This window comes from Colletes latitarsis, chromosome 7, assembly GCF_051014445.1.
Source record: "Colletes latitarsis isolate SP2378_abdomen chromosome 7, iyColLati1, whole genome shotgun sequence".
Lineage (NCBI taxonomy): Eukaryota > Metazoa > Arthropoda > Insecta > Hymenoptera > Colletidae > Colletes > Colletes latitarsis.
Genome location: NC_135140.1, coordinates 7,893,216 through 7,906,494, shown reverse-complemented (window position 1 = coordinate 7,906,494; position 13,279 = coordinate 7,893,216). Strand labels below are relative to the sequence as shown.

Genomic DNA, 13,279 nt, shown 5'->3' with positions numbered 1-13,279 from the left:
TAGCGAAATTACGCTCGGCCGCAGTTGGCTGATGACCCGATTGCTGGTCCGTCGTGGGTCGCACGAAAAAGACGAAACTCGATAATGATAAGGCAATAACGCGGAGACCGGCTCCCGCCGGACGACACGGATATAAGTGGAGTATTGATCACCCAACACGACCGTCGACTCGTGCACACACGAACCCCCACACACACCGGCCAGACCACACGTACACACACGGACACGTACGGATAGAATATGTCGTGTAATCACACGGACAAGATGATTTGCCTGTTCTGGCGACGTCCCCTCTTCTAACAAGAAAACTGGCACGATTACCCCCCTCACCTCCCTCCGTCCTCCCCCCTGGGTTGGACACTCCCACAAGCTTTTTGCGGAAATCTTATATCGAAGGGCAACGTCCCGATTTGGACCGATCGAGCGTAACTGGTGGAAGTGTCCTTGAGATATTACGAACCCAGAATTCGAACATCGGGGACACTTCCAATGTGGAAAATGTTTAAATACTAATAATGGTTATTTTTAAAGAATCAAATCCCTTCGCGAAAGAACGTTTCTTCTAAATCTTGAGATTTTTCAGCGATCGTTGAACTGCGGACTTTATACGTATACGAAGTTTGTATAATAATATTTATTTTTCATAGCGTTAAACATAAATTCATAAAATCGACCGTATTACGACTCTTCAAGTTCGGTTTGAGTTAGTAACTCTTAATTATTTTAAATTCGTTAGTTTTACGAGAAGTTCTATGCTTCATTCGATTCTATAAAATTGAACGCCGTGTATCGCCACGATGAAAGGACATAGTGAACACAAATTGTCATAGATAGCTTTTATAACGTCGATAATTCGACGAAGATGGTTCCACGAAGGTTTTACCTATCTGTACAGGTGCAAACCAGATCAAGACCCGGTCGTATGGTCGGTGATAATTCGACAGCGTCGCGAATGTCCCGGAACAAAGCCGTGCTGAGGAACAAGCTGCTGAAAAACGCGAAGTCGATCCAACGGAACCGGTGCCGGATCGACAACATATCGGCGGTGATCGAGAGCGTGGTGAGGAACTACAAAACGGAGGACGCGAGGTCTGACGGGGAGAAGCGCGAGTCCGAGAAGTCGAACGTTGCAAAAGATGCCAAAGAAAAGACGGAGGAGAACGGGAGAGTCGAGGAGGGCAATCCTGGCTACAAAGCCAGGGTCGCGAGAGGCCCCAGAGTGCTCAGCAAGAAGAGGAACGTTAGACCGAAGGAGGGAGCGATCAGGAACGTGGAGCAACTGAGGAAAACGGGTAACTTGAAGGCCAAAGCCAAAGCAACCTCGAAAACTTCACCGGAGACAAAGACGGACGTCTCTAACGAGGCCCCGAGGACTCCCAAAAGTATCAAACTTGTACCCAAAATCGTCGAAAAGGAAACTGACGCGAGCAATTCTACGGAATTGAAATCTCCCGGCTCGTCGACGAAAAATAAATCGTTTTTGCAGACCACCCCCAAAAAGAAACGACCGGTAGACCCTGTGGCGTCCTTGAACGCTTCCATCAAGGCCAAGTCGCAGCTCAGGACGCACGACGGGAAATTCGCTCGTAATCCCAACAAAGCTACTACGCCTCAAAAGTCCCCGGAGATACGTTCACCGGTTGGCCAGCGTCAGTGGACCAAGGGAAAGGTGAACGAGATCGGTACGGAGCTTTCGAGCGCCAGGTCGAAGCTCAGAGGACTGGCGAGAGGTAGAAACATCGATCAGCTGCCGAAGAGGACCACCAGACTGTCGTCCGACAGCGACAAGATGCCCACGTTGGAGCCTGCCGTTCAAGCTCAGGGCGAAGAATACGTCGAGACTTTGGTGAACGACCTGCCAATCCTGTCGCCTGTCACCCCATCCTCTGGCTCGGAGAAGATCCTGCGCGGCAAAAGTCTGTTCGGCAAGAGTCAGGACGTCGGATCGAAGAAAACGATCGAGGTCGAAGGGACGGAGGCTAAACTCGCGACAGCTAGTGACACCATGGACGAGGACAAGGATCAGAAGCAGGGCAAAACCAGAAGGGCGAAGAGCGACGCGAAGAATTTGGAGAACATCGTCGCCAAAGCGGACGGTGCCAAAGAGAAGACGAAAGGCGGGAAGGAGAAGATCAAGAGGAAAAGTGCCCCCGCGAGTATCGCGATCGTCGAGGAGGCGAGCCCGAGAAAAGAGAAGCAAAAGAAGGAGGAGGGAGTAAAGACGCTGGAGACCAGAAGCAATTCCAAACTGAAGGGTAAAATGATCGACATCGACGGGAAAATCAATATTCAGAGCGTCCCGTTCGAAGTGAAGAAACTACTAGGGTCTGACGTTAAGGACGACCTGCTCACGAAACTGGTCCTGACATCTCGAATAGCCGCCTCCAAACGCTGTTTGAGACAAGCGACGAAAGCAAAGATGGGACCAGGCAGAGGCAGGCCTTCGAAGGATTTCGAGGTGGAAACGGCGAGCGTTGATTCGGAAACGGCTTCGTACGTCCCCGCGGCGACCACCAAGAAGGAGAAAATCGATCGTCGTCGAAAATCCTTGAGGAACACGGAGAAGAGGATAGACAAGGTCCCGTCGCTGGACGAGGCGAACAAGATCAAGGTGGCGATCAAAGGAAGAAGAAACAGCAGTTCCTCCGGAGAGAACAAATCAGCGGAGGAGCAAACGTCGGAGGAGGACGATCAAACTAAGTCCACGGTCGAAGTCACGGAACAGAGCGGCGATAACGAGAACACGAGCAACAAAAGGCAAACGAGGGGTTCTCTGTTGAACTCTAACGAGGGGGACACTCAGAGCAAAGAAACCTCCAGCGAGCTGAACGACATGTCCCTGAAGAAGAACACCTCCCTCGGTAAGAGACGCGGCCGCATTAAATCGAGCAACGACACATCTGATAAAAAGAACGCCGACGTCTCGCGAAAGAAGAATGAGGAAGTTGATAAAAGCAACTCGAACGAGGTCGTCGACAAGGCCGGGGAAAGCGAGACGAATTCTGATCGCAAACGAATACCGGACGACGACAATGGCGTCAAAGACGGGAAAGCGGAGGACGCGAACGTTGCAAAAAACGACCAACCGGAGGACTCTTTGGAGAACGTGAATCTGAAGAATCATTTGCAACTGGAGACTAGCAACTCCATAGACAGTGGCAAGGAGAACTCGTTGGAGACTATAGTCGGTGTTCAGAAACTGAAGGTTGGCAGGCCCAGAAAGTCCTGGGGAACTCGACGAGAAAGAACGTCGAAGAGATCGTTGAACAACGTGATCGGTATTCTTACGGAGGGAATGAACATTCCCGTGGAGTCGCAACAGAGCGTGGTTCTGACGGTGCAGACCACTCTAGACAACGCAACTCCAGAAGGGGTTCTTCAAAGCAACGCTCAGCAGTCCGACGACGGTGAAACCAGGTCGTTGAGTCTGGACAAAACCGATAAAACCGAAACCGCGAACGATCCCGACAGGTTAGCCGACGAAACGAGACCTTGCGTTCAGAATCCAGAAGACAAGTCGCAGAAACGGCAAACGACGGAGGTTTTTGCGAAAGACGCGACTGCGGAGGACTCGTTGACCAAGAAGATCGTCGACTCTTCCTCCAACGACGTCGGAGAACGCTCGCCGACCAACGATATCATTTTGGATCTATCAAGGAGGAAGCAAAAAGGGAAAGGCTCGTTCTTGGAGAAGATCGTTTCTAAAATTGCTAAACAAAAGGACGCTCTGCTGGAGGGAGAGGTTGGATCCTTGTTGGACACAGCCGCCGACGAACTGACGAGTATCCTGGACGAAGTCAGTCCTGGACTTCCGGAGAATGCAGAGAATTCTAAACTTGCTAAGAAAAGTCACGTTGCCAGAGAAGAGATCGAGAAGTCGTCGTCCGACTGCCAGGATCTCTCGCTGATTGGGTCTGATCAAAACTTGGAGTCTAAGGTACCAGCGATCGAGAGCGAGCAGAAGGAAACGTTAAAAGTAGAAGAACCTTCGAAGGAAATAATTAACGACGATGGGCAGATCAGTTCTTCCGATCAACGCGTCGAAGTTGAATCTGTCAACGAAGATGGAAATAGTTACTCGAAAGACGAGCGTTCGGACGACCTAGCGATTCGAGAGATCGTTCCCTTAGAGCCTGATTCTGGCAGTGTCACAGAATCTACGCCAAACCGTACAGAAGAGACGCGTTCGCCGGACCAAGAAGACAAATCGGTGAAACAAGATACCGGGGCAGCGATCGAGGATACGAAAGTTAAGAGGAAATCGAAGAAACGATCGCTGGAGGGAAACTCGCCAAAGAAAAGCAAAAGAAAGTCTATCGAACCTGAGGACAACTCCGAGAACTTGGTTCCGGAAGCTTTGAATCTTTCCAACATTATGAAGCTGACCGACAGATCGAAGGAAGTGCCTTCTACGAAAGTAATCATTGAAAATGGTTCGTCTTCCGAAGCCGTTGGCGAACGTGTTCAACCTGGTAAGAGGAAAACTCTGAACGACGAAGCGAAAACGAAGGATTTGTTAAATCATAAAGCAACCGAGGATGCGCAAACGAACGCGGATTGCACCGATGGCGCGAAGAAACGCAAAACGGATACAACGGAAGACGAAGAGAACGAGTCGAGGACCACGAGGAACAGCATCGAAGACTCGATGAAGATTTCTGATGAGGAAAAGGACTCCTTTTTACCGCAAGTGACAGGGAAAAGAGAAACTGTTACCAAAACAGCGAACGAGGATTTGGAAACGGAGTCTCTGAGCAGGCGAATCTCGAAGAGGAAGTCGCTCTCGGAGGAGAAGAGCCAACCTTCCGAGGAAGAATCATCGTCCAAGATCGAATCTGTCGCAAACGAAGCAACGTCCGAGACGACGAGAAGAAGAAGGTCTTCCAGAACGAAGTTCAATATCCAGAAGGAGGAGAAGGTCCAAAAAGAAGTCGAGAGCAGTAACGAAATTATAGCGGACAAGCCCAAATTGCTGTCGCACGACTCGCCGGAAATACGCGAATCTTTCAAGAACGATGCTTCTCTCCTGCAACCAACGTCTACCACAAAAGATGACGCGGACAAAGTAGAAGAAAACGTCGTTTCGAACGACCCAGAGACACCAAAGGCCAGCAAAGAAGATGCAGCCGAAAACGTGGCGAAAGACGTTCCCGAAACTGATTCAAAGTGGTCGCTAAAGGATACAAAGACTGTTTCGAAAACATTCAAGAAACGTAATCGCAGAAAGAAATCTCTGGCCACGGAGGCTACGAACGCTTCTCCTCGAGAGGACTCTGACTCTAAACCGGAAACGCAGACCGTAGAAATCGAAGCGGTTGCCGCGGAACAGGTTTCCAACAGGAAGTCTCTGAGATCGAATCGATTCAACGAAGAAGCCGAGCAGACGAAGGCTCCCAGCGACTCTATCGATTCGCTGACACCCAGTTTGGAGCATTTTAAGATCCCGGAAGTGACGGAGGTGTTGCAGCTCACGAAAAAGAGGACGTACAAGAGGAAGTCAACGACCGACGAGCACACGGAGGTTGTCCCTCCCGTGGAATCCGAAGCGGAGAGCTCGGAGACGAGGAGGATCTCGGTCGAGAAAGACGAACAATCGGATAACGCGAGCCAAAAGGATTCGTCCGAGGGTCGACGACGTTCCTCTAGAAACTTCAGCAAAGACCAGCTCGATCTAGAGAGATCCAACTCGTCGGGATCCATCGACCTGGCGCAGTCCAACAGAACGAGGTCTTCCAGGAGGAAACAACTGTCGTCCGAGGATCTGTCGAATCAAGAGACTCTGAACCACCGGGCGGAGAGTGTGGACAACCTGTCGGAGACTTCGTGCGTCAGCGAGTCCAGTTACTTCAGGAAGAAACGATTCTCCAAGAAAAAGAAAGGCTTCGAGGAGCCCGCGGAGGACGTGCAAACGGACACCTCTGTCACGGACTCGGAGTCCGTCGACACCGAGAAGAACACCGACAGGAGGCAAAGCCTAAAGAGACGGGCCAAGAAAAATATATCATTCTTCGAGTATCAGTTCGACCTCGTAGACGATTTTGACATTCCGTTGGATATTCAAGAATGCCTGCGGCAGGACGACCCTCCGAAGGACGTGGACGTGGAACAAAAATTGATAGTGGAAGATACAGCGGAGGATAAAAAAATCGTGGACGAAGCTTCGAAAGTCGAGGACGAAGAGAACGCGATAGTTGAGCAGGTGGCGGAAGAGAACGCTGCGAAGGAGAACGTGGCGGAAGAGAGTACGATAGAAGAGAACACTACGGAGGAGGGTACGATAGAAGAGAACGCCACGGAGGAAAACGCGATAGAAGGGAACGCAACGGAGGATCCTGAAACGTCTATCGAAGAGAACGACGAAGAAGACTCCAAAGAAGACGAGAAATCTGGTGGCGCTCAAGTGCAGGAAGACTTCCAGACTCCGAAGAAACGGGCGGCTGGTAACTTCGTAGTCGTCCATAAGAAGACTGGCGAGATCTTGATCGTCGAGAAGCGGAAGAAGCTGACGAAAGAGGCCGCCAGGTTTTTCTGCGACGTTTGCACGACCAGCTTCACCAGAAAGAGTTCCCTGAAAAAGCACAACCTGTCTCAGTCGCACTTGGTACAAATGACTAAATCCAAGAAGGACAAGACGTCCGACGACAGCACGGAGGAGGGTTGTAACATTGGCTGGGACAACGAGACATCCAGTCACAACGAAACGTCCAACGACGGGAACAAGAGTCCCGACGAATCGGCTAACGTTTCTCAAGAGTCGAAGGACGATCGGAAAGAAGAGGATCTAACGATCCTTGATAACTCGAGAGAGTTGGAAGGCGTCCAGGGCGACTCGTGTTACGCAGCCTCGATTGAGCAGGGATTCCTGATAGATGCTCAGGTGACTCGACAGCGTAGCCTGGAAGACGAACTCCTGGACGAAGAGATATGCAAGATCACGGAAAATATGAGCCACGACGAGTACGTGCTCACGGAGCATTCGAGCCCAGCACCGGAATCCACGTCCACACCTATCAAACCAGTGGTCAAGAAGACGGAAGAGACGGTGAAGAAGAAGAAACACGCTAAGAGGAAAGAAAAGGGGAAGAAGAAATACGCCGTCAGCGAGCATCTCACGCTGGACACTCCCGAACCGGAAACTCACTTGGACTCGACGGTATTGACCGTTCTTGGGACGAGTATGTCTATCAGAATCTCGACTGCTTCGCGTTCGAAAGACACGTCGGAGACTCTTCCAACAGCTACGGCTGCTTTGGAGAACAATTCTTTGCTTGTGGACTCCTCGAATCATTCGGAACAGAGAAACGCCTCTGTACTGGAAGCAGACAATTTTCAGGAAAGAATCACCTCCACCAGCGATCGTCCAGATCAGAATTCAGATATGGAAGTGGAGAAGGCGCATACGAGGTCAAGCGCGGTGAAACAAACCGAAGAAGTGAGCTATTCCGTCAAGGAAGTAGTCGAATTAAAAGGAGATCCTGATAAAAAGACTGAGAATTTATCGAGCATTTCGGATGACAAAGTTACGGTGAAAGAAACTCCGCCGCACGAACGTTTGAGCCTAAAGTTCATCATAAACAAACGTAGTATAGAACGTTCCAAAGAACCTGATATCGAGAGCACCAGAGAGGTCAAAGACGTAGTTCGCGGATCTGACGGTAAATTCGAGAGTTTCGACTCTGTTGGCGATCGATGCAACCAGCAAAGGGAGGAGGAGACAAACCGCTGCAAACTTAAAAGCGATCGTTCCAACGAAGATTCGAAAGGGAGAAATACGGACAATGTTGAGAATCTAAAAACACAACAAACGGATCACTGTGTTGTAGAAAATTTCGAAAAAGAGACACACCAGTTGGACGGAGGAACAGCCACCGAGACTGAAAGTAAAATGGCGGACTCCTTAAGTCCAAGAAACGCGTCCACGAGGACGACGCGTCACGGGAAATCGAAAAAGGGGAAAACCAAGAAGCGCCTTGAGGAGACGAAGAGTCCTTCGTCCTCTCGGAAAACATCAAAATCCAAAGGTAATCAGAACTGGCAGGTTCTTGACGAAATTGTAAAGCTTCCAGAAACGGAAAACAATCAAACCTCGACGAACTGTTCCGAAACGTTCGACTGCGAAATCGCGAAGCCAGAATTTCCGTCGTCGAACTCGCGGTTCGAGAACGATTCCGACAAAGTTGACGACTCGACCAGCCTTGAGAAGCCGGAAAATGAAGCTGAACGCGATCCCGACGAGTTGGAAATTGTGGAAAATCAGCAGACGTATTGTTCCGACGCGAAAGCTTCAGTAGAAGCTTCGTTGGAGGAAACGGTGGACGCGCGACGAGTCGAGACCGGTAAGGATAAAAACGAGGAGGACGATCGCGAGGATAAAATCGAGTCCTCGTATCCTCTGGAAGTGGACGAAGCCTCGTCGTCGTCGAGTCTCGCGGACAAACCTTTGTCGCGGGTTTTGTCAAGAACGGATGAAAAGGAACAAGAAGCGTCCTTGAGCTTCCTGAAAAATCACGAAGAATCGAAACTCGAAGAACACGTGGAAATCGAGGACACGAATTCAAGAACGAAGTTCAACTTGGACGAGAATTCTAGAAACATGGACGAATCGATGGATAATCAAAAATCTGACAAGGAATCGAACGATGTCAAACGAGTCGAGTCCCGGATCGCGTCCGAGGAAGAATGCGAACTCGATGGTTTAAAAACCGCGGAGGATTCCGACGAGGACGCAAAGATTTCGACGGATTATAAGAAGGACGAGACGACTCCAAAATCAAAAACTATTTTAGAAAACAGGGAAACGAAGACGGTGGGCAGTGGTCGTAAATCGAGCAACAACGATCGTCAGAGTCTGAATAAAAAGGCGAGGACGCACAAATACGCTGGCAAGGATGGTCACCGAAGATCCAGGAGCAGAAAGGCTGCTCTGAGAAGCAAGATGGCCGATTTGACCAGCGACAGCGACAGCAGCGAGAACGAGGACAAAATCGAGTCGCAGAACAAAAGCAAAATCGTGAAAAGCGTGTTTGGTCGAGTTTTCGGCGGTGAAAAGGCGGACAAAGTGAAAGAGGTGTTGAACGATTGGGTGTCCAAGTCGGAGGAGGACTCGAACATGTCGAGAACCGAGTACAAATCGGATAACTCCGACGATCAGAGAGTAAAGGAATCCTTGGATCCGAAAAACGAGGATAGAAACGTAAAACGACATTCTGTCTCGTCAACCGAGTCTTCCAGCACGAAGAAACGTTCGGGGAAGAAATCGAAAAAGAATTCTTCCACCGATAGAACCAAAGAGAGAAACTCGATGCCCGAAAGTCTGGAGGAACATCGTTCTGGGAAGCACTCCAAGTCGAAGAACGGTTCGAACAATCGGAAGAAGAGCGACGTGGAAGCAACCAACTACTACTTCCTGGTTCTGCCACCCACCAGCTGCAGACCCAGCAAGAAACGAGCCGAGGAGAGGATCTCGAAGGCCTTCGAGGACGAACTGTCGGAGTCCAACGTCGGCAAGGGTCAAAAACTAACCAAACAGAAGGAAGTCAATTACGAATTGAGAAACCAAGGTAAATCTGATTCGAGCGTCAAAGATAACAGCTACGAGTCGTTCAGCTGCGACAAGGATAGCTCGAAGGCGACCTCGGAGGAGCCAGTGGAGGAAGATCACAAGTTGGCGAAGAGGAGGAAATCGTCGAGCTTTAGAAAGGGTAAAAGTAAGAACGGAGACGAGGATTGGAGAGACCTGGTGATGGCAGAGAAAGAAACCGAGAAGAACACCAACGTATCCGGCGACGAAGACGACTGTTTCATGAAGGATCTGCCTGAACGTGAGACCACCGATAACCCGTTGTTGGTGGACCTGGAATCTTCTCGTAGCTGCAGCAGCGCGGCCCCTAGCAGCGTGAGGAACCGATCACCGAGTCCGGACAGAAATTCCCAAACGACCAGGAATTCATCCGACTTCGACGACGACGACAGAGACGAGATGAGGATGGACCACAGAAGAATATCGCCTTTGTTCATCTGTGGAACGCCTAGAAGTTCCATGGACAGCAGTTCCGAGAGCGAGAACGAGGAGGAAGACGAGAATGCTCCTGCGAGCGAGACTACAGCACGGAAAAGAAGCTCCAGCGAGTTCTCGGGCGAGAAGATTGTGATCAGATCGCCTGCTTCGACCCATAAAACCGAAATGGTCACCATCGCGCCAACCGACGCCATCGAGGACAACGCTTTAGACGTTCCTCAGGAGATAGAGACGGCGAAGCCTCGACAGGGGAAGGTTTTGAACTTTGACGAGGAGCTGTTCGTCGAATGTTGCTCCAGGTTGAAAGCTACCACCGAGAACGAGCTCAGGGGAGCTAAGAAGATCAAACTGGACCACAACGAAGGCTATCACAGAAAGGACGAGCAGCAGCAAGGGTTCAGGGGACCCAGAGATCGATGGAGGGACGTCGAAAGCCAAAATAGTCTGGGAAGCCTGCTGGAATCCGTGAATCAGGTGAGTATTTGTTTAGTGTGCTCCGTTGGATTGCATGCCTTTAAGATTTTAGAGCTCCGTTGTTTGGTCTAGACAATGTATAGTGGTGAAAAGGAGGTTCGCTAATGTTTGAAACTTGGTATTGAGTTGACTGGAAAGACTATTAGTAATTTCTGATAATTAGAAAAACCGTAGACTTCTGTAGATTAAGAAAACTCAATCTTTGCGTCAACTTAGTATTGTAGTTTTTCGTTAAGAACGATTCAAAAATTATTAATGAGAATGGTATAGCTCTAAAAGTTGATACATTGTGCGAAGATGTTTAGCTTCTTAATATAACGAGACACTTTCGTAGTAGAAACCTATCATAGGTTTATTTTTATGCGTTTAATCGTAATAAATATGTGTTTGATAAGTTCTTATAGTTTGAGAATGCAAGGTAAGTCGGCAAAATGTTTTACACTACGAGAAACTTTCACGTTCGGATATGCTTTTTGTTCGTAGAATGCTCTAATATGCTTTGTTCGTACACTATTTCACGATAACTCTTCACCTTGCATGCCATCAATTTCTGTTTCTGTTGTTTCATTTCTGTTGCTTTGTGATCTTACATACGTTGTACGATCTAGCTATAAACAAATGCTTTTAATTCTGCAGGTTTCGTTTTCTTTTATACATGCTCGTGGAATTTTTACTTGTAGGGGTGTTTCCTCGATAATGATTTCGACTTTCACGACGAAAATTTCTTTTTTGACCCGTTCAATAAATGAGAAATAAATATATGTATTAGTACCGAACAGATGATTACATTTATATAATAGCAAAATTCCTTCATGAAATGCCATTTAATTGTTCCGTGAAACTCACTTAAACTGTTGTTTAAATATTCCAGAAATAAAGATTCGGTAACGAAATGGATTACACCCTTACATGGAATTCCAGGAAGGGAATACTCTATACATTATTGTGGTAATGTTTGCAGGACCTATGAACCAGCTTTGTACAGACAATGTCTCTCAGTATGCATGCAAAAGGTAGTTCTCTCATTCCTTCGACATTTCTTAGTGTGTACGGTAGTTACGACAATCGTCTGCCATTCGGACAGTACGTACTGTCTGTCGAATAAAATCGTTTAACGACCATTACGAGTAACCAATGCTGGGCATTATTAAACAACTCTGATCACTTTCCTGAATTTTATAGTAAAACGCATTCTCTATTCGCCACTCGCTGAGATATTACAATTTATTAATTAATCTACACGTTTTCAAAGGGTTAAAACTGTTTTCCTTTTTTAATAGAAAATAATGTTCAGCTTGACATTACTAACTCACCTCGACCATTTTAACATTACACGCACCAGAACGAAGGGTTCCTAGTTCGATGAATCTGCAAAAAAAGAATATATATTTTTTTTTAATTGTTCAACAAACCTTCTCAAAGAAATTTTACTGTTACGATCGGAAGATCCAATTTAATTCGTTAACCTGATTGTAAATTATAATGTTACGTGCTACAAAGTGGCCCATTTCAAGTTCTCATGCTATTTTACCTTTATAATAAGTTCGATGCTTATAAAAAAGCTTCTAAAATTCGTGTAGATCAAGCATGAAAAATCAAAGACTCTTCCAATCTCTGTAATGGTCCACTTTGTGCATACACGGAATAGATTTCTAAGGTGCTCAGGTTTTTATTTAAAATCGTCTCGGAGCTTAGATCGATTAATATTTACGGATTGAACACGTTTCAGTTATTGGGCGAAGAGATGTACAGCACCAGAGAAAGGGATTACCCGAAACGAGGCGGTCGAAACCTAAGAAGCGAGCATTCCAGCAGGTCAGCCAGCCCAGACATGTCCCGAGCCGATAATCTGGGCTACGAGGATAGCCTGGACGTCGCGTTCGAGCACAACAACAAGCTGAGGGACAAAATCCAACAGCGCATGAGGGAGAGCGAGAGCCTGATAGCGAGCACTTTTGGGCAGAAGAGCAGCAACGAGATCGCGGGCGATGAACGTCCCGCCAAAAACAACGAACAGGACGCTCTGAGGAATTCGTACGGTCATCCTCAAGACCAGGAACATCTGTCTGGCGGGAATCTCTCGAACGGGGGCTACAACGACGATTTGCACGTCAGAAGTTTGCAGGAACAGCCCAACACCGGAAAGATGAACCTGGATTCCTCTGGCTTTAAAAGCAAGATGAACTCCGCGTTGGGTGGTTTGTTGGACAAAGCGTTGTCCAACTTGTTGCACAGCAATGGAAAGCACGATCACAAGTGAGTGATTTACTTTAATCAACAGAATCGACGACCGATCGGGTTCTAGCTAGCTTCGTTGACTGATTAATTCGCTTCTAGAGGCCTGAAAATCACCACTTTGGAACGTTAGTTGAATCGTTTGTTGTTACGAATACCTCCTCCTGTGAAAAATGCAATTTGTACAATGGATCAAACGTCAAGTAACCAGTTTTTCATCTCCACACCTGTTGATTGCACCCTTATTCGGCTCAGTAATTTCTTGTTTTTGTTCAGTCGATGGATAAAGCACTCTGCTTTTAGTATTGTGCAACTGTTTCAAAAACTGGTAGACATTGCGTTAAATCTGCAGTTTGTCGATCTCGAGCTCAAGATGGTCGATTCGAATGAAAACTTTACGATCGAGAGAAGATTAAATTTCTTTAATCCCCAAACTGTAAGATCCTCCACTCTCGGCATATCTAAACTATTTTTAGTTCCCTAGATTTCAAGGCCTCCGGATCTGTGCCACTGGTGCTCCAGGTCTTTGAATTCCGCGGAGCTTCCAAAATT

The 13,279-nt window shown here is 47.9% G+C and overlaps 1 protein-coding gene across 3 annotated transcripts in view; it reads left to right on the top strand.

Moving 5' to 3' along the window:
- The window catches only part of LOC143344036 (uncharacterized), a 257,432-nt gene that overhangs the window by 238,178 nt on the left and 5,975 nt on the right, over positions 1-13,279 (top strand). For all 3 annotated transcript variants that reach the window (XM_076769593.1, XM_076769592.1, XM_076769594.1), the window contains 2 exons: positions 896-10,492; positions 12,222-12,748. In XM_076769593.1, the coding sequence (XP_076625708.1) occupies positions 896-10,492; positions 12,222-12,748 (10,124 nt within the window). The remainder of the gene's footprint in view (positions 1-895; positions 10,493-12,221; positions 12,749-13,279) is intronic.